Genomic DNA, 22,994 nt, shown 5'->3' on the forward strand with positions numbered 1-22,994 from the left:
ATACTAAAATTATGTAGGTAGGAATAAGTCAAATAGTTTAAATCAATGAATAGAAACTCAAGTTTGTGGTTAACATTCCCTCAAGGAAGGCTTTAAATATGTCTTTGTAAAATCAAAGGTGTGAAGAAGAATGAAAAACAACCCCCTTCACCACTCCAAAAGGCCTTACCATTGGAAGGCACAAAGAAAGCTATCACCCATTCTAAGGTCAGTTAAATCTACATATTGTTAGCCTTAAGTCTTCTTTTGCTAATTTGCAAATGATGTTATTATCATTTGACAAGTTTCTTACAGAAATATATAAGTACATTGTACAATCCATAAAAGGCAAATAGAATAGGTATTAATTATATACCAAAAGGCCTTTTAAAAAATATATATTAAGAGGAAAGTTAAGAAAAAGACAGAGGTGTTCATGACTCATTTTTTCCCTCCTGGATTCGTCATTATCCTTTGCTAGTATTTTGCCTTGGTCTGGAAATACTAGACTTGTCTGAGACAATTATAGTTTTAACTAATTTGCTCCAACTTCAATCAGGATCTGTCTTGTGGATAAATTCGGTCTTCAAAACATATGGGTATAGATCCATCTTGATTCTTTTACTTTGAATTAAACAAGTCTTTTCACTTTGATAATTAATGAAGATTTGAGTCATTTTTTTTACTACGGGTCTGTTTTTTTTTGGCTTGAATACAACTCTGCATTTAATTTTAAATTCGAGTCTAGCAAACATTCATATAGTTCTGAGTCTAAGTGTATTAAAAAATGACTCAAATATTTTTTATTACTACATATGAATCAGGGTAGAGGCTGAAGTTGGAGTTTAATGACAGTTTAGATCAGAGATGAGTTGCAAACTTTTCAATAAAAGGATTGCGTTTAGAAAGCATATTCAAAAAGATATTGAATATATATATATATATTTTGTACACACGTACAACTTTATTAAAGATCTATTTTACCTGCAAGCAGGCCATCCTAAAAACAATTTGAAAGGAAGAATAAAACCACAACAGAATACAATATCAAACTACACAAAAATAATGGCCGTACTCAAAAAATTAAAAATAAACATTTAATCACCCTTGAACTAATCGTCGTTTATGTTCGTCTTCGTTGGTGTAAAAATTGCTTCCATATGTTGAATAAAATTATATGATACTGGACTTCGATTACTTCTAAGTTTGTACAAAATGATGAAAACTTTCGTAAATAAAACATTAATTTCATCTTGATGGAAACCCGTATAAAAAGAAAAGAAAAGTGTCTTTGATATAAAATAACTACATATATAGGGAAAATCATGGGAGTTATATTCTTTCTTATATCTTTTGTGCCTTCACATATTGACAAAAAATGAACTGGTGTCTCTAAACAGGCGTTGCAGTAAAAAAAGTATTTCTTCTGGGCTCTTTCCATAAGTACTTCCATCGTATGTGTATTAGTGATAACTCCAGACTCTATACAATAAAATGTATAATTAAAGTTTCCATTCGATAGACTTTTAAGGATTTTGTGAGTTGGTCCTTCCTCCTTCACAGAGTCTCTTTTGCGATAAATCTGTTGAATATGTATATTGCGTTTGGATCAGTTCATCAACTTGTAGGAAGCGAACTGTACGATTTTTAATCACTTTTATATAGTGTTGAAAAATATGTCTCTGGGACCTATTTCACGCCTATGAAACTCAATATTTTTTTTAATTCTTCGTCTTTCCATTTGATTTGGAATATATTGATCAAAATATTCAATATGTAAAAAGGCAAAATATAAGATTCATCAGGGAAAAAAAAACAAAACAAGGTCCCCTTATTAGTGTTCTGAATGTTGATTGGCTGGAAAGCAATTAGCTGTTGTTAAGCTGTTTACAATTATATACTATTACGCAAAATATAGTAGCAATTTGGAAACATCTCTATAACTCTTTTCAAAATAATAATGGAAACTTGAAATTTGTTATGATTAATCTTTCATTAATGTGCATAAAAAAATATTAACGGATAAAATCACTACCAGCTGCAATGACCTCCTCCAGGCGGGCTGCACACGGAACAGGCCTTGATGATTTCCTTCCTAGGGTTGTGGCTGAATCCCTCCATGATAGAGGTGATGAGGGAGGGCTTGGTGTTGTGAGAGAGACGATTTCTATATCTTTCAGCCACGCCCCACATATAAAAGTCCTAAGGGTTGAGGTCGGGGGGCCAGATATCCTACTCCTAGAAGTGAGGGAGTCTCTACCTGCACCATGAACAGGCCTTTCCGTAGTGCATATGACTTGTATCTTATTTCCTCCTTCACAATCTTATCCATTATGGTGTGAGACACTCCCGACTACCTGTATATAGAACTGCCAGGGTCCTCCTTGATGAGGTTCTGTGTGAAGTTTACAATATCAACATCATGAGTATGAGAACGACGCCTGTGGGTGTTTCTTTTTACGTCAAACTCTTTAGGATCCCCTTCCTTCTCATAATATTCATCATAAATTCTTTATAGTGTTGTAGAACAAGTTGTTGAACTGGGAAATCTTCTTGCTGGTCATTTGTGCACGAAATCCACACACCATGGCTCCACAAATTGCCTCCTGCAGATTCTCGTTCATAGTTGAACATTTTGTTTGTTTTGATCATGCAGATTCTGTAAACTGACTATCAGCTGATTAACATAGTTAGCCAGTCTGGTCTTATTCATGGATAGATATTGCACTTTAAACAATGAACGTAAGAAGTGTTTCCACCCTGTATAGTCCAACGTTTAGCATGCCGACTTGTTTTGCCGATAATTGTACTTCCAGAGCGGCAATTTTCCCAAAATATTGGTTTTAAGAAAATAATTAGATCTTTCAATCTATTAATGATCATGTCTTTGATTCATCTCCTGAATTAAACAATATATCCCCACTAATTAATTCCATTTCAAAATACTATCCAGGTATAAAATTATATCTTATAACAAAACTTGGAATTGGGAGGATTTAAGGGACAAAAGTTTGGAGCATTCTTGCGAACCCTATTCAATTTAAGTTAGAATAAACTTCATTAACCTATTGACATCCCTAAATTCATATAACTATTGTAATAAATTATTCAGCAGCTTCTTCACATTATCACGCTATGTATTTTATCACTGTAGTTTTACTAATTTCATGGGATAGACTGACAAGGGATGATACATTATTATTTTTTCACAAATCTACATGTTATAATTTATGAAATATGATTAATTGACTAATATGGAATTTATTTGTAAGTAAATATGATCTTCAAATCTCAACAATTTTCCTCGCTTGTATGAGGGAAATTGTGATAACGTACATCCAATTAAAAAAAAATACATTCCGATAATTATAATTGTATAGTGGCATTTTTCTTCATATGTAACCAGATGATATACTATCAAATACATTAGTCGTCAAAATACGACTAATGTACGTGCTCATTTTCATTATTCAAACAAATCTACGTACACTAAATAAATTATTCCCAAAATGAATATTTTGAAAACTTTTTGAGAAATTAGATCAGTAATAAGACCGATGATGAAAGTAACAAATATAAATGATTGAAAAAAAAAAAACAAGAAGGAAAACAACATTATTAGAACATATTTTATTTAATAAAAATAGATTTATTAAAAAAAAAAACAAAAATATATTGATAATAAGTAGTGGCAACAACAAATAAAGACTGATTGTCTTTCTAACTTATAATTAATTTTCTGAGGATATGGTTTTTTTCAAATGTCTTCATATGAATTGCTTACAAATAAAATTACTATATATAGCATTTCTGATAGTACAGAGAGACCCCTCACATCTCTTACGTATTTTATTGAGTTCGTCACTAAATTATTTTTGTTATTTGAAGGATACGTCATGGAACTCCTAAGTTTAATCGGCTCTAACTTTATTCATGACCTTGATCTATTTCTCACTCCTTGAGATTCGATGGAAAGTTATGGGAATAAATATATTCTCCACTTTTTCATTACTAAGATCCCTTTTTTTATATCCCTCGCCATTACAACGATAAATAACATTCTAAAGTTTAATACATTTTAAGAGTGTAACAGCTCTTAGACATCAATGAAGGAGTAAGGATATTTAGTTTTAAGGAAAGAAGAAAGGAATATTATACCGAGTGGTTCATAAAAATCTGAACTCTTTGAATTTTAAAATTCAACAAGATATAATTTATTAATTTACAATATAATTTCAACAATATTAATACTATAAATAGATGTGTGTCTAAACTCTCTTAATTATTAATCACGCCACCTTTAGCGATAGGTTCCAGGGGGTTGGGGAAATCCTGATACCCCACTTCAGATGTATTCCTCTGTCATGGGATCCCAGTACTGAATGATAGTGGATTTGAGGGCCTCAATGTTTCAATAACGGAGACTGCAGGCCTTCCACTCGACATAATCCCAAAAAGTGTAGTCGAAGGGCTTGAACTCAGGGCTATAGGATGTACAAAAGTGTTCAAAAAGAGTTAAAAGATCTCAAAAGACTCATTAAAAAAGAGTCTTGCAAGATGAGGAGATGAGTTTAAATCATGGATGATTTCAAAAGTGGCCTCTTTATCCTCACAAGGCTTTTTTCACGAACTTTTTTGATAGCTCTCTACTACGAGATCTCTTGCACGCCCCCTCAAGGATTTGAGGGGATTGTCCTGGACTGATTTCTTTAACTCCTCCGGATCCAGTTTAGCCTTTTTGACAGAACCCTTCTTCCTTTCCAACGTTTCAGACTTGCTGGAGACACCCAATTGCTCGGAGTGCGGGAATAGACATTCGTCAATCTCGTTCAAGTGTCATTTTCTCAACTTGTACGTAAGCCAGAGGGCTCAGGTTTCTTCTGTTTTGTAACCAACTGTTTATGCTTTAATATATTGAATATGTATTAATTTCGATACTTCAACCTTCCTTCATTATTGAATTAATAAGTGTTCAGATTTCAATGGACACCCCGGTAACGACTAATAATATAGCATGCACAAAAATATTTTTTCTTGTCAAATCCACGATTTATTTATATTTAAAACTACTAAAATGTTGAAAATTACTCTAATCACATTTAGATATAATTCTTCATAAAAGCTTGTTCCCTGGTCACATGTCCCAGGTCTCACCTTCACTCCTTTAAGCAATTTATCCTAATAAAGAAAAAAAACATTTCTCTTAAGTAATTCCATTTGCCTTTTCTTTCTTTAAAAAAAAAAAAGTAAAACAGAAAGGTTATTTTTTTTCAAATTTAGTCTCTTCCCAAAGATTTTCACTCTAAAAAGCTTCTTGTTTCTTCAAAAATTGTCAAATATCGGATTTATATAAAAAAACAATACATCCTATCGAAATTGTTAAAAAAAAGTCCAATATCCCTCTCCCCTGATGACGTCATGATTATATAATTTGGCCTCCCACATGCAAATATACTCTGGCACCCGTGTGATCTATAGTGTTAAAGCTTTTATTAAGTTCAACCTACATATATTAGCTAAAGATTCCAAGTCGAGTCTATAGCTATTGAGTCCAAGTCAAGTATCAAGTCGAGTCGCTAGTCTATAAAGTATGAACTCATGTCCAAGTCGAATTGCAAGTCTTTGAGTAGTTCAAGTCCCCCACTTCTAGTAAAAATTCATATTCTTTTCTATTTACGTATTTATTTTTCAATTTGGAGGAATGAAATTGGTCAATTAAAATGAACGAACATAACTTTTCCACAAATACTATTAAGTACTGCTTGTAATTATTTTTTAAAAGAAGGTCCCTTCCAATAACGTCAATTGCTCTCTTTAGAATGCGTATGAGGAAATAAAGAGCCCTTCTGTTCTCGTACATACATATATACCCATGCTTAATATTGCGATTTAGGCAGAAAGTAAGTTAGGGAGAGGAAGAGATCGAATCGATAAAATACAATTGACTCGAAAATTTGATTATTATTACTTTTGTCAATACTCATTTGAACAGCAACAGGGTAAGATAGTTTTTGCTCTCTTTAACATTGGTAAACGCATGTTATAAACCTTGTAAAATGCAATTCATAAATGCAATAAATTATTATTTTGCAATTGTTAAAAAAAGTATATTAGGTTATATGTGAACAGATTAGACCTAAACAGCTGAATTTCTAAATAGTATGTTATTCATACTTATAGTTAAGAAAATTTATTGCATTCGGTTAAAACTGAATTATACAACTTTCTTTAAGGATATTTTAACGTATATTCCCTCAATTCAACCCTTTGTTGTATTGTACTACAGGGATTCTCAACCTTTTTTTTTAGTGATGTACCGCTTGTAAAATATTTATTTAACCCAAGTATCCTCTTACGAGCACAAACATTGTTAGCTTCAGTGACAGGGGTGTCCGCAGGATTATATTTGGGGCTTGGTTTTTTGAATTTATTTGAAAATAAATCCAAATATTAAAATTTTTCCAATTTTTTGTTCAAAAATTCACATTTATTCTCAAAAAATTAATTTTTTGGAAAAAGAATTTAAAAAATCTTTAGCTATTCACAAAAAATTAAACTTTTTGGGAAACAAATTCAAAAATACATATCCATTCTCAAAAATTAAGTTATTTTTCGAAAAAAGTTCAAAATCAACAGTTGTTTACAAAAAATGATATTTTTTCCAAAAATTCCAAATGTCAAATTTTTTGAAGAAAAAATTAAAAATCCATAGCTATTTACAGAGTATTAAAATGAATTCCAAATATTAATTTAAGAAAAAAAAATGTTCAAACAATCAATTTTCTAGTAAATAACAAACATTCTTTAATTGGGGTTAGGGGGCTACAGCCCTTCTTTCCCAAATCCTGCGGACGCACCTGAGTAAAAATCTCAAGTACCCCCTGGAGTGCCTCCAAGTACTCCAAGGGGTACACCCCCCTCCCCCATCTGAGAACCACTGGGTTATTCTACCCTTGCATGATTATTTTATCCTCAAAAATCCGTTTATTATATAGATAATTATTAAATAATTAATTGAAAACCCAAGTCAACAAAATGCTACTTTTGAAGAACCTTGATGTAAAGAATGAAGAAATTGAATGTATTCTTTCTTGTAAATATTTATTGTGTACTCGGATATATACGTACAGTAGTGTCGGGATTCGACGTCGAAATCTTAGACTGGTGGTATCTGAGACTGATATAATTTCAACAAATTCGGTCCACACTCACGAAAAAATCACGTAAGACCAAACCGAAAAAAAAAAAAAAGATATCGGACAGAGTATCAAGACTAATGTACACATTCCGGATTCTCTTTCGGGATGCCGTTTATTAGGATTTTATACGTAACGGAAATCACACATTTAATTATTTTCAAGTTTTATTTTGTTATGTATAATAATGAAATAAATTAAACAATTAATGCATATTTCATAATGATTCAGTTTAAAGATTTAAAATTAAATATGCTTTGCATATGATGCAGTCAGTATAAGCAGGTGTTGAGTGTTAAAATCAAACCAGGAAGGATGGTCAGCCATGGGTTACTATTATTCGGGGTTCGAAGTTTTTATCCCGAATTTTTTTTTGAAAATACAGTGGCCTAAAGTGCAATTTTAATGTAATTTGCCTGTTTTAGAGGGGATTTTGACTATTTTCATTGTGGAAAGAGGACATATCCCCCATTCCCCTAGAACTCAAGCACTGGGTATATGCATTTAAGATCAATAATGCCTGACAAAGCACCAAAATGCTTAGAAATGATATAATTTTACAGGAACAACAATCTTGTACCCAGTGGGTTGTTGCCGAGATAAATCCTTACAAAATTCAAAAGTGTATTTCTAAAATTGTAGAATAGATCGAGATGTAGCCAATAAAACAACAATTATTTGTTTGAGATTTATATATTATTATATTCGATGTGACTACCCTCACCGGCAATCCCTTTCTCGATCCTAGCCCTGAAGCTCTTGGTTGGATTCTCCACATTTGCAGCCGAGATCCTCGTCCACTCTTTCTTCATGGTTGCCTTCAGGCTGTCCACACTGTTGTGGTGCATTGAGCAGACCTCCTTCTCCAACTTTCCCTACAAGAAGTAATCCAACGGATTGCTATCGGGAGAGTTGGATGGATAAGTCTTGGGGGAGGGGGGCAGAAATCGTAAAAGTTGGTCTTGATGAACTCTTGGCTGATCTTAGACGTGTGGCAGGGAGAAGAGTCCTGTTACCACACGTAGGGCTCAGGGACGTTTGCATGTACCCACGGAAGCACAGTGGACCTCAAGCACTCCATATACATAGTATTATTGACCTTCTCTCCCTTCTTGAAGAAGAATGGTGGCATAACCTTCCCTGTGCTGGCGATGATCCCCAAGACCCTGATTGAGGTGAAGTTCTTGGACTTTTACACATAGGGGACATTGTCCTTGGATGTGGAGGGCCATTTGTCATTTTGAGAGTTCATTTTGCGTTCAATAGTGAATATTTTCTCATCTAAGAAAATGATGGTGTGACCTGCATTGGACGTCTTGAGCCTTGAGTGCAGAGTCTTGCAGTGGGCCAACCTGACCTCCTTCTGTTTCTCAGTCAACAGGGGATATTATACACAAGACTGCAAACTCTTAATTGAGACACTCATAGGTGAATTCAGTGCAAGGATGCCAGTGTTATTATCAATTGAATTTTTTCCAGATTTATCTAGGCAATCCTATTTCTTCTTAAAATATAAAAATAAATACTTAAATTTAATAGTATTTAAATAATTAATTAACGGGATCTATCTCAATATTTCCCAGGGAAATGAGAAACCCCTGAAACACATCAATCTTAGATATAATTTGACACTTACTTAATATAAACCACTTCTAGTGTATAGTAACAAAATAATGATATATTGAGCTTTTAATAAAAACTACTATAAACGTTCATAATCTTATATTCCATATACAATATACATAATTTGGAATGTAATTTTTTAAAGCATTATATATTTATATTTTAATCATTAATTATAAGCGGTGTCCCCGGGATTATATATATATATATATTTTTTTTTTTTTTGGGTGGGGTCCTGGTTTTTGGATGTTTTTTCAAAAAAAAAAATTTTTTTAAATTTCAAATATTAAATTTTTAAGAAAAAATTAAAAAAATGGTAGTTCTTCAAAAAAATTTCAAATATTAGATTTTTTGGAGAAAAATTTCAAAAATTCATTGATATTCACAGGAAATTAAATTTTTTGAAGAAAAAAAAAAAAAATAAAAAAAATTTCAAATATTAAATTTTTAGGAAAAAAAATTCAAAAATTTAACTGTTCAAAAAAATTTCAAATACTAAATTTTTGGAGAAAAATTTCAAAAATTCATTGATATTCACAGAAAATTAATTTTTTTGGAAAAAAAAGAAATTCAAATTTTAAATTTTACGGGAAAAAAATTTAAAAATTATCAACTGTTCAAAAAAATTTCAAATATTAAATTTTTTGGAAATAATTTCAGAAGTCCACACCTTTTCACAAAGAATTTGAAAAATTAATTTCACATAAAATTTCTTTTTTTTTTCAAATGTTAAATTTTTCGGAGAAAAATTTCAAAAATCCATAGCTATCCACAAAAAAATAAAATTTTCCGGAAATAAGTTGAAAAATTTAATTAAATATTCTAGTAAAAAAGCAGAAATTCCTTAATTTTTTTTATTTTTTTTAAAGATTTAACTTAACAATATATTTACAGCCTTATTGTTTCATAGGCTTTGTTTATTAGCTTAAGTACTCATATAAATTATGAGTAATATGTAAGGAATTGTGCTCAATATAAATATAAACTCAAGTTTTAATAAAATCGTACCATGAGAAAAGGTAATCAATGCCCGTATAAGGAATGTTCAAACACTTTTATGACATATGGTGTTCGTCAACACAAAACTAAGGTAAAATTATTTTTTTCAAAATGGAGTCTGGATGTTATTTGTATTCTTTGACGAATTTTAACCATATTTCATTGTGTTTATTCTGATTAATCCTTTGAATGGTTACAAATCGTCAGAATGACATAATTAGAAATATTTTATTTCAAATTCAATATTGGGTATATATTAACCTTACCAAAAATCAAATGTAGGTTCCAGACTTTAGCTAATATTTGTGGTTATCTCAATTCATCCCAAAAAATTGAATACTAAGCCTATCTATATGTTTAAAGGGTAGTACTTTAAAAAGTTTGCAATTTTCTCTGGCCTCATCCCATTCCCCTACAAACCAGGTTTATTACAAACACACCCTAATGGATAGTAAGTCTGGTACAAATGTCACTCTGTGCCAGGCTAGCTAATTTCCGGCTAAATCTCGCTGGAAATTTTGAATTGTCTAGCTGGAAAAAATATCTTCTAGTTGATGGTTGGAAATTATAGCTTATTTTTGTAATAGTTTAGCCAATTTTTAGTTACGGCAGAAAACAAATAAATATATAGGCTCCGATTTTGGGTGTGCAAATTGATTAAATTCACATAAATTTTTATACCCCAAGCTATTCTAAACTGGAGACCAGGACAATGATTACTCTTTAGACTATAAATGAAACATGCACACCTTTTTTTCTTCCTTTTTTTGACCAACTAAGGTTATGACTTTTGAAATCAAAGAGGGAATTAAATTCGTGTAGTGTTTGCAAAGATTTTGGTATTTATTATTTTATCATCACTTTCATCGTGATACTAGATTTATAAAAAGTAGCTGTTTTTTGTTGAAACTAGAGGATTTTTAGTCAATTTTAAAACTACATCTAGCTGCTTTTGCTTAAGCCCACCTGGCAACACTGTACTCTACCACGCCAGATGCTCATTACGCTTCCATACGACAACATACACTCGTTTTCTTTTAATCAAGAAGAAAAACGTAGTGCACTTTTGTAGATTTTGCAGTCTTGTTGATCCGAGTTTTTTCTGGTCGGCTATCAATTGTTACAATATGGTGATACTATATCGCTGAGCGCAGTATCGCAATCAGTACTGATCTTTATATTGATATATTGCAAAAGAAATAGTAAAATATTGTGATCCGATAAATTTATACATATTTACATATCGTCTAATAGTGATGTGGTTGTCGAGATCGTTTTTTTATCTTGAGTCTCGTCTCGGTCTCAAAACATCAAAGTCTTGGTGATGGGACTATTACACTCGGTCTTGATCTCGTACTAAAAATACTGGTCTTGGTTTCGGTCTTGATTGTCGTCTCAAACTTTATAACCTCAGTCTTGACTTGGGATCGATCCTTATATACATATGTCGAGGGAACTGATTTCGGCCGATATTTATAAATATCAGTGCTAGTAGTGAGCGCTTGTTCTCCAAGGCCAAACAGATCCTGTGAAGAACTAGATAGAGGACGAGAGACGACAACTTTGAGAATCATCTCCTGTTAATGACAAATAAAGGGCTAGACGAGAAGTGATTTATGTATATCAATATTTTAGTTATTTTTTCATATATATGTATATTTTTTTTATTATAGTAAAATATTTATAAATAAATACATTTGAAAAATGTGTATAAATCGTTTATTTAGGTTAAAAAGGTTTACAAATATAGGTTTAGTTATAGGTTAAGGAAATTGTATTTTTGAATAAGATTGCAATTAAATTGATTGGATTGCTGATAACAAATGACCCTGATCATTATATTGCTATATCGCAGTGAATTTCTGATCGGATTGCAATTTTTTCCCTGATCGCTAACAAACCTGGTATTTTGTACAATTTTAAAGGTAAAATAGATTTTTGGCTAAAGCGGTTGGGTGCACAAATTGATTTTTTCAACTTATTCAGAAAACGTGTCAAACAAGATGGCAAGGACCCACTGACGATGATTTCCCGGAAGCCTTGTGACCCGGAAGTGGGCAAAATCGTCCGAAGTCCTGCTTTATTGAGGGATTTTTTTTAGAAGAATCCCGGCTAATTGATGAATGCAATCTCTGATAGCATCAACGTAGCATCCTGTTCAACTGTCTCTTATGTCATCAATGAAGACCTACGGTATCACAGCTATGCAAGTCGCAAGGGACAGCTTATAACCCTGTCAAACAGGAGTGAAAATTGTGACCCGAACAAAGTGTTTGATCAAGGTAAAACCGAAGTCTCTCGTGAAAGATCTTGTCTTGTTCTTCTTAGATGAGGTAAATTTCTCTCAAACCCAGAAGCATAACTTCAGAAACAATAGATAGTTGGCAAAAAGTCCTTATAATCTACCTCGGATCATGAAGGCCTAGTACACACAGCCAGTTATGGCTCTTGGCGTTTTTAGCAGCGAGTTTCACGTTATGCCACCTTTCATCTTTAAGCCCGGCCTGAAGGACAACACCAAGGTCTAACTCGGTGTTCTACACACCAAAATATTTCCCTGGATCGGCAGCAACATGAAATACCGATCTTGGATCTGGCAGTAAGACAGGGCACCCTGTCACCCCAGCAAAAGAACACTCGATTTTCTTTATTCTGAGAATGTGATGTACGTCTCGCCGAGTTCTTGGCCTCTTAACTCGCGGTAATTGAACCTTTTAGACTATTTTGTGTGAGGCAATATTGAACGGATTTTCAATAAAGGTCCCCAGAGAACAACGAGATCCCTGAGAGCTGGAAAAAGGAGAGTATATCGGAATTTACCTAGTGGGAACGTCAAGAAATCAGTGGGATGTTTGATGGGATTTTGATGATTAAATGTCAAATTTATAATAAAATGTTGATTTTTGTGAAAATTTTAATAAAATCGGCAAAGAAATAAAGTCACATCAGCAATTAACTTTTTTTTTGTACGCTTGCGAACGTTTAGATATTTTTTATATTTATTTATTTCATATACAGTTACATTAAACAAATCTAATTTTATAGTTTTATATGTATATATAAAGCTATACATATTTATTCTATTCCGTCTCTTTATTTTCTTGATTTTTATTCAAGATAGCTTTTCGTTGTTAACTCAGTGGATATCATTTTCTTGATTTGTTTCTTTATATTTTTGAGAGAACCATATATGTATAACTCAGGGGCGTCCACAAGGGAAAGGCTGGAGGGGCTGTAGCACCCACAAATTAAGGAATTTTAGATTTTTACTAAAAACATTTAATATTTAATTTTTTTTTCTTTTAAATTTTATATATGAAATTAAATTGAATTAAAAATTAATTGAAATTTAATTTTAGAAACTTTTTTTTAAAAGTCATTTTTTTCTGAATAGCTCTGGATTTTTGAATTTTTTTTCCAAAAATTTTATATTTTGAGAATAGTAATAGACTTTTGAAATTTTACTTTTAAAAGTTTAATATTCGAAATTTTTTTTCAAAAGGTTTAATATTCGAAATTTTTTTTCAAAAATTTTTTAACTTGATATTTAACTTCGGAATTTTTTTTCCAAAAACCTAATTTTTTTTTAATAGCTATAGATTTTTTAGCTGAAAAATTTAATAAAAATTTTTTTCCCAAAAAATTTAATTTTTTGAGAATAACTATGGGTTTTAGAAAATTTGTTCAAAAAAAAAATAACTTTTTGTGAATAGCTGTTAATTTTTTAAATTTTTTTCCAAAAAATTTATTTTGTCAATTTTTTTTTCCGAAAAAATTTAATTTCTCAAATTTTTTTCCAAAATTTTATAATTTTTAGTATTTTTTTGAGAAAAAATACTAAAAACCAAGCCCATTCAAAAATATAATCCTGCAATCTGTATAATAAATTTTATTTTCCTATTTAGTGAAGAAGAATCAAGATTAGCCGACATGTTAGAGGACTCTTATTCTGTGATTGAAGACATCCAGGGCTATCTGGACAAGCGAAACTCTCTTCCAAAATATGTTTCAAAGGAACGGATATTCAAGGAGTTGGCTCACATCCTTTTGGCAAAGAAAGCAAAGCCAGAAAAGAAATTGGAGGCTCTTCAATTGATTGATGTCCTGGAAACTAAGATAAAGACAGAAGGAGAGATCAATTCGGCATATGTGATACTCATCCCAGCTGTTTTATCACAGCTGGGAAGTTCTTGTAAGGAATAATTTTATGTATAATGTCCATTGTGGTATACATTTAAACCTGGTGTAACGAGAGGAAACTTGTTTAAAGAGTTCACTTCTACGTAGTGGTCACTCGTTATATCCAATTTTCAAATTTTTAATTATTAGAGGACAGGAAACTTGTTTTAAGAGTTTACTTGCACGTAGTAGTCACTTTTACAGTTTACTTTCCTGATCGTTTTATACAGTGTTTGACTGTATACTACTCTTGGAATATACAGTCAAAAGAGTCTGATCGATATGGATTATAGGGTCGATACATTTATAAATTATTGAGCAAAAAAAAAACCCCTATATATTACTAATTATCTGTTGATTTTTATTGTCATACTAACTCTTGAAAACCCCATGGACATTATAATCACAAAACCACTCAAAGTTAGCCATTGGAACCTTCACAGTAAAGCAACTCATTATTTGCCAAGTTTTAGTGACAATTTAAAATTTTCCCTGTAGAATTTTTGAACTGTAGGGATTCATTTATGTAATATAGATACAATTTAATTTATGAAGTGCGTGGACGTGTTTAAAATTCCTATTGGAAACCCACAAGTTATGTAGTATCAGGTGTGTCCGCAGGTTACAATTTTTTGGAAATTATTTGAAAGGTTAATTTTTTCTGAAAAAAAAAAAATTAAATTTTATCAAAAATGAATTCAAAAATTAACAGCTTTTGACAAAAAATTAAATTTATTTGAAAAAAATTGAAAAAATCCACATTTATTCACAAAATTTCAAAAGTTCAGAGCTGGTAACAAAAAATAAATAAAAAAATTTCAAATATAAATCTTGTTGGAAAAAAATTTCAAATATTAAATTTTTCGGGAAAAACTTCAAAAATCCATAGCTATTTTCAAAAATTTCTAAAATTAAGTTTCCAATATAATTTTTTTTTTTTTTTAATTTTAAATATTAAACTTTTTGGAAAAAAAAATTAAAAAAATTAACAAAAATTAAAAAAACCATAGCTATTAACAAAAAATTTCAAAAATCCAGATTTATTTAGAAAAATATGATTTTTTTTTGAAAAAAAGTTCTAAAATTTAATTTTTGATATAAATTTTTTTGAAAAAAAATAATCAAATATTACATCTTTCAGAGAAAAACTTCAAAAATCCATAGCTATTCGGAGACAATTTAAATTTTTTGAAAAGACATGAATTAAATTTAAAAAATTAAATTTTTGAAAAACCATTAATTAAATTTTTTGAAAACAATTAATTAAATTTTTTGAAAAACAATTAATTAAATTTAAAAAGACAAGTTCTTTTTTGAAATTTGCTAAGTGTAAGTCAAAAAAACTTTACAAAAATTGTTGCAAAGTTCCCTACACTCTCCAAGATATTAATTTTGACACTCTTTCAGAGGGCCTTAGTAAAAAATGATGGGCCTAGAATTATAGTCCACATTCTTTCAAGAATATAGGTTATTAGTTACAAAAACTAAGGGGAAATACAAAAAAACAACCATGACATTCCAATAGTTTTTTTCATTTCGATTATAAATCTTTCACAACAAGTCGTGTGTTGCATTGAAATCCAAGCTATTTTATTTTTTATGACTCTTTATACAAGGAACATATTTGTGATTGAAATGTGTATGTTTATACGAGCATATTATGTTTGTACTCTCACTCCTTAAAACAATTAAAAGATTACAAATACTCATAATAGAGTATGTAAACCATATTCACTTTAAGTTGTACAACTCACCCTTCTTCCTTGACCCAATTTAATTGAACCGTGCAAATATGTATGCTTTTGTTTACAAATAGAAAAAGTTAATTAATTAATTTAGAAACAAATTTGTCAAATGATTACTACAAAATGGTTTTATTCAAAGAACTACATATACTTACATTAATAAATACATGGAGGGTAAATTCTAAGCATTTGTATATAGAAAAAAGAATCTGAAAATCAACATGCTCACCCTGATAATCTGAAGGATGTTGTAAAGAAGAGCAACTTTCTTCTCATGACGTTTTATTTGATTTGGTAGAAGCAGCTATAAGATACGGGAATAAACACAAATTCTACTCCGTATATAGTATATACTCTTCAATCTTGGTACTCAATTTTACACCGAATACAAGAATCAAGGTTGTGCCCAGTTCAGGTTCAGTGGTTCTATCAGTCCCGGTTTTTCATGTCAACAGTTTCGGTCTCTGTTCAGCTCTATAGGTCTCAGTTTGGTAAAAGGTACTTAAAAAAAGGGGTTCTGTTAAAAAATTATGTCCCACAAAATGATATTTGATACAAACAGGGCCGTAGCTACCGTATACGCAGAGTGCAAACTGCCCCAAATTTACCTCGGGGTCCCCGTAAACCAAGGTTTCTTAATACAATGGTTTTCAAAATGAGGGCCGTGTGGGGATTCTATGGGGGAGGGGTTGTAGGAAGATGGAGAATTGAGGATTGCTTTCAGTCTACACATATATGTATAGTACACATGTTTCGTATAAAGGGGGCCTCAGCTTATAATGTATTAGTAAGTTTGGGAAACCCTTGCTTAAGAAATATTATAGTTATCATTTTTAGGGCCCCGACAAGCTAAGTAGTGGATCTTTTATCCCACCCCTTCGCTCATTTATTTACACTGTCTATTGCCTAAAATCACTTTTACAGATCCATGAGAGACCCATAGCTATTTGGCACTCAGATACAATTGTATCACCCTGTCGACGTAAACAAATCCTTGGAAAACGTTGAAACTGCTCATAAAAAACTCCCAAAATTGACTTGTTGATTAAAGTTAATTTAATTTTTATAATATTTCTAAATTGTATTTTCTTTATACATATATTCTATACAGGAACAAAAGCACAAGAAACGAGACTGATGAGCAATATATTGTGGTCTCGGTTCGACTTTGTCGGTTCCGGTTCTAGCGGCTCAAGAATCGGAACTGCTTGAACCGTTAGAACCGCTAGACCGATAACGGCACAACCTTGACAACAAGGACTTACCTGTATGACTTGGGCTGCATAAGATATGATCAAGTCCCTCCGATATTTTCCTCTAGTTGGTGATCTGAAGAGTCCTTTTCATATTTTAACGCTTTTATTCATGTTATTTAATTCTTGAAGTAATACTGAAGATTTTGTGTGGATTTATAATTGTAAGGCCTTGTTGGACTCAACGTATAATTTAGGATAAAAAACGGAGTAATTCCTACATATATTGTTTTACGGAGTGGAACTTGTGTAAGTTCCCTTCCTCTAAAATCCTTCAAATTGTCGGGGTACCATGTCGTTTTTCTGTTTCTTTTATTTTTACCATCCGCGCTGGTCATATTTTCTGCAACTCAACCAATAACTCCCCGACAAATCCCTAGAGTTACTCTGAGTCTTTCATGAGGAGGTGTCTGTTATAATTAGATTTTATTTCCTTAAGAATGAAGTAATCATCAAAACAGCTTTGAAAAATTAAAAAAACTGTTCATGCTAAAAAATGCTTAGGATTTACATCTCTATACACACAATATTCATAAAAATAAATAAACATTTTTATAAAGCATTTATTAAAACCTTACAAAATCACAAAAAAATCATTTATGATAGATTTGATTTTAAAATTAAATTACCTTATAGGTATACAAACGGAAACTACGAGCCAATTATTAATTCATTGAAAAAATATTGTCAATAAGTTTGACGATATGGGACATCAAATATCGTGCTAGGAAAATCTGTTCCAACTAAATTAATCCCACCAATATCCCAAGACGTAGATCAATCTTTTTTTTTATCAATTCTAGAAGGAACCATACTTAGACTTCGATTTTGCTCGGTCGGTCGAATGTTTATGATGACATTTTTATATATTTATTCGTAAAATTTTTTAAATTACTTTTTTGTCCTAAAAGCCCAAAATTTCAAATTAATTTCTTTTGATGACTTTTTTTTTTTTTTAGTAATAGGGAAGATTAAAGCTTTTATATGATATAGGCAATAGTTATATATGTATAACACAAGCCAGGAATGGCTTGGCACTGGAGATAATTAGTGATGGAAGACTTGAAGAAGCCACGCAGGGCTTAGGTAGATTTTAAGCATTGCGAAAGAATGAAAAAAATGAGTCATTCAACCAAAATCCACGGATTTTATTCTAACTCGCTTTTAAATATGTACAAAATATGACTTATGAAGTATATGTTTCCCCTTTCTAGTAATTTTCACTAGCGAGGCTTCCTACACAGCGTTAAAAAACGAATAACAAGCTAAGGAACATAAGCAATATGTTTCTTTTGTTAATTTTTCTGCCTCAAATTTTTCGACTGTTATCTCATTTTTTACACCTCTAATATGGGATGACTTAATTATTTGAAAACTAAGATATGGGCATTTTTATTTGGGATAAAATGCATTTCTTACTAAAATAAATTGTTTGTCAATTAATCGTAGAATCACATTTTTTTTAATTTTAAATTTGAGTTACCTTTTTAGAAAAATACAAAAACTTCATTGTATGACTTTTTTTTTTTTTTACAAAGTAATATTTTTATATACTTAAAAAAATAGTTTTCAATCGCTTTGAAGAATGGGAATTGATTTACAAGGAATGAAAATTCATTGAATAAATTTAGTATGAATGTATTTACAAGTCACAATCAAACTATTCATCGACAAGGCCTCATTAAAAAGTCGTAATTTTTAATGGGTAATATATAATTAAAGCAGATTTTTACAGGTAGCTATGTTAATCAAAATATTTTATAGTTATGTAAACAAGGCAAACCATAATTTATATAATAATAAAAAACAATTAATTTTGCATAATTATACTCACAAATGATCAACAACTCTTTTTTAATTTATCAACTCTGGATTTTTCTAGTACTACTACCCATTATTAGGGATTTGAATGGTGAGATTGATTGAACTTAAATTAACAGTTGCTAAGAATTGAAAAATAATCAGTGTATGATGCAATGAAGTATAGTCCAAAAGTTGGAGAAAATTGGATAAATAGCATCCGATTTTGGGATTTTTCTCTTTTTTTTTTAAAGGAAAAGAAAAGGTTGAGAGATAAAAAAAGGAATCCAATTTGTTTTGTTAATTTACGAGCAGGAGTATTCGGTATTTTTAGGATTTGTCAAACATACAGATAAACTTTTCTTTAATAATATAAATATGTACCCCTTTTTTTCAATGTGATGTGCTGAGAAACACTCGTTGCTGCAATTTGATATTTTTTAAATAAATTTTCACGCAGTTCTAAGATATTTAATGCAAACTAAAAATGAGTACTCCGGAAACAATCTTTGTTATATTAATGTAGATATTTTAAAATATTTTGATGTAGAAACTTCAACTGAAGTACATTTATAATGTTTCATAAAATATTTCTGTTGGCCCACAGAAAAGTAGTTGCTGGACAACATGCGGCTTGTGGGTTATAGTTTGCTTACTCCTGATACAGGGAGCGGGGATCAAATTGTCGTCAAAATATTTTTCTACAAAAAACAACACAAAATGTACATTTTTTAACTTTTTTATTGAAAATCAAAACTATGACGAGCATATAGGTATAGAGTAGCCATTCATTTGATATAATCACCGTTGGCATCAATAACGGCCTCAATACAGCCTCTGAACCAGCCGCAGGCTCTTCTGACCATCTCATTGTCCATGTGGCCGAATACCTCCTTGATGGAGTCCATCAGGCTGGCCTTGGTGCTATGGGGATGTCTGTTGGTATGTTTCTCGACATAGCCCCAGACAAAAAAGTCCAAAGGATTAAGGTCAGGAGAGTTAGGAGGCCACAAATCCTTGGTTACAACGTTATAACAGTTCTCGGTTAACCACTGCATGGAGATTTTGGACACATGGCAGGGTGCTGAGTCCTGTTGCCACACCCAGGGCAGCCCAGATCCCTCGCCATGGCCTTCATGGACCTGGTAGGGTCATCCTCAACCATCTTCTTCACCTTGTCGACAAAGTCGGTGTCCCTGACCTTCCTGTCGGCGCCCTCCTCCTTGGGTGCCCTCTTTATGGTGGCATCAACATCCCAGGTGTCCTCTAGCTTCTTACGGATACGCTGAACAGTCCGTAAATTCACTCCTAAGGTTGAAGCAATCGTTGAATTGGAGATTTCACCTCCATTATTAACCAATGCCATGACTACGGCGGACATTGAAAGCTCCTCGTTCCACTTATAGCTCTTTATCTCCTCATATGATGACGGCATGATGCTAACTGAACTATGTATCGTTAGCTGACGAGAATGGCTTTCCTGTTTGGTAAACAGTTTTTTATTTGATAATGTCGTCTTCAAGTTATTAAGGTTTAAAGTAGGCGACAATCTGATCCCCGCTCCCTGTATATTTAAATGAATAAGTTACTGCATAGAGGTATTTTATTTATTTCAAATCGATTTTTAAGTGTTTCTACAAAAGATTTTTCAAAAAAATATTTAAACAGCTTTTGTAGCTTTTTGTAGGTCACAAAATAAGGCATCAACTAACAAAAAATAGGGACAAATTTCATCTTATTATACCAATTTAGTTTATAATACTTACATATTTTTTTATTATCATGCAGCCCCAGTTGCTCAAAAAGCCTCAATTGACATACTACAGCGCGTCACTGAGCGTCGAGCCCAAATACTTTTGGAACAATTGGCTTCCAATGGAATTGATAATATGGATGATGATATCTCAATCGAGTCCTTGAAACTTGTTCCCGGGATATTCTATAAGCGAATGGGGAGCTCTGATCAGAATAATGAAGTACTTCATACTCTTCCTATTATCGAAAAGTCATTTAAGCAGTTGACAATCAAGAATCGTAAGATTCCAGCATATGATGCTCTCATCCGTTTACGAGAGTTTATTGGGGATGAAAAATTTGAGAGCATGGTGATTCATGGAGTACCTGAGAAATTGAGAAACTTGTTTCATCGCTTAAGTAAAAGCTTCAAAGATCAAGTAAGTCCAAAGTTTTTTAATTATAGATTTCCACTACAAATTGAAATTTATATTTCATTTCCATCAATAACCTATTATGATAACTTCCTCAAAGGCTCTGCAAATTACACTTTAATGGCCATTACCGCCCAAGGGGTCCATTAGGTAATCTTTAAAAAATGAGGATTTAGCCGTATATTATTTGTAAATCAAAAATAACTACAGGTCAATAACATGTTTTCTAATTAAAGATGTGTTTATTAAGAGGTGGTAAAGTGTCTATGCGGGGGCGTCCGCAGGATTATACAGGTTTGCGCGTCTAAAACTGAACACTCCTTTAAATATTAGGCGTTCTTCCTTGTCTACAGGCTTGAGGGCTTAAGGGCAAGATCTTTCTTAATTAGCCGGTCCATGGTCCTTCTGGTAACGTTGAACTCCCTGGAGAGGCCGCTGACTCTGGCCTCTCTTGTCCTCGACAGACTTTTTCACGGTAGCAACCATTTCGTCCGACCTTCGAGGCCTTGACTTAAATCTTGTGGTCGCCTCAGGAGTCCCTTTGGCTACCACGCTGTAAACGGTGGTGCGGTTGCAGTTAAGAACCTTGGCAATTTCAGTGGGAGTTTTCCCCACGCGGAAAGTTCCAAAATTGCGACTCGACGTCTCTCCATATTATCGGCTGTTGTTTCACTGTTGCTATTTAGATTTTGCTGGAGTTTTGTTTATAACTAGTCAAGACCCTTGCCTCGAAAGTATAAACCCGTTTCACCTCAATAAAATCACGAATGTTTGCATGGCGTAAAATTTAAAAGAGTGTTCAGTTTTAGACGTGCACACCTGTATTTTGGAGAGGGTCCTTTTTTTGGATTTTTTTTGAAAAAAAAAAATCCAAAAATTAAAATTTTCTTTAAAAAATTTGAAAACTCAATTTTTTTGAAAATTTTTTCAAACATTAAATTTTTTTGATTTATTTTTAAATGTTAAACAAAATATATTAGGGTCCTATTTTACTCTAATTGTAGACATTGGCTAATTCTACTGTATTAATGTCATATCTTATTAAAACTGCAGCTATGAATTTATAAACTAATAAATTTCGGTCCTTGAGTTTTTCAATCAACTTTATTTCTTCTTTTTTAATAAATACTACTACTGATAGTCCGAAGGACCGACTGTCTGAAGGACCGGTCCCAAGTAGTGTTGTGTCTGTCGTTATATAGGATTTGATATATCTTATTTGATTTAATAAACCATCGATATTTTAATGAAAATTCCAAGAACTAACAGTTAAACACTGGCCGTGCCATGGACCGACAGTCCTAAGGACCGTACCCAATGATAGACAGTCCTAAGGAGCGATAGGACTGGTCCAATCAGTCCATGGACTGATTGGACCGGTTTTTATTCCAGATATCTCGAGTTCCATGGATATATTATCTGCTCTATAATTAATATTTCTAAAGAATCTCAACACATCCCAGAGATTTGAATGTGAATTGTATCATTGATCAAAATATGTCAATAAAATATGGAGTTGTTTTTATTTATAAAGTCAAAAAATGAATTAGGAATGTCTTTTGTTCAAAAATGCTTTTGTATTGATAAACCACATTTGATCTATTAAAACACTATCAATTTATGAAGTTTAAAAATGAAATATCTACATAAAAGGAGTTCATGTAAAGAATATTAATTTATTTTATAGGATCATTATGCAATAAGAAGACGGAATATAAATCGGGACTCATTCGGGATTATCCCATCTCATATCACGAATTCCCTTTACAATCATTATAACCGAAAAGTTCGAGCAGAAGGAATGGAACAATTAAAAGAATATTTAACGAGTATCTCCAACGAGGAGTTGCATCTGATGTATCCTTATATAGACAGCTTTCTTAGATTCCTTGGTTCCCTTATGAATGATCCCAATGTAAGAGTAGTGATGATATCCTTGGAAATCCAACAAATGTTTTTGTACGATAAACGAACAGCCGGAGAAGTGCGCAATCATTTTCATGTACTTATTCAAAATTTATTGAAAATCAGGTAAGATGAATCACACTCATT

General features: G+C 31.9%; 1 protein-coding gene across 1 annotated transcript in view; it reads left to right on the plus strand.

The window, feature by feature from the left end:
• The window catches only part of LOC121118576 (TOG array regulator of axonemal microtubules protein 1), a 25,062-nt gene continuing 2,068 nt past the window's right edge, over positions 1-22,994 (plus strand). Inside the window, exons 1-4 of the mRNA XM_071888933.1 lie at positions 1-207; positions 13,703-13,989; positions 20,563-20,948; positions 22,630-22,973. Coding sequence (XP_071745034.1) covers positions 131-207; positions 13,703-13,989; positions 20,563-20,948; positions 22,630-22,973 — 1,094 coding nt within the window. The 5' untranslated portion in view covers positions 1-130. The remainder of the gene's footprint in view (positions 208-13,702; positions 13,990-20,562; positions 20,949-22,629; positions 22,974-22,994) is intronic.

This window comes from Lepeophtheirus salmonis, chromosome 5 (genome assembly GCF_016086655.4).
Source record: "Lepeophtheirus salmonis chromosome 5, UVic_Lsal_1.4, whole genome shotgun sequence".
NCBI lineage: Eukaryota > Metazoa > Arthropoda > Copepoda > Siphonostomatoida > Caligidae > Lepeophtheirus > Lepeophtheirus salmonis.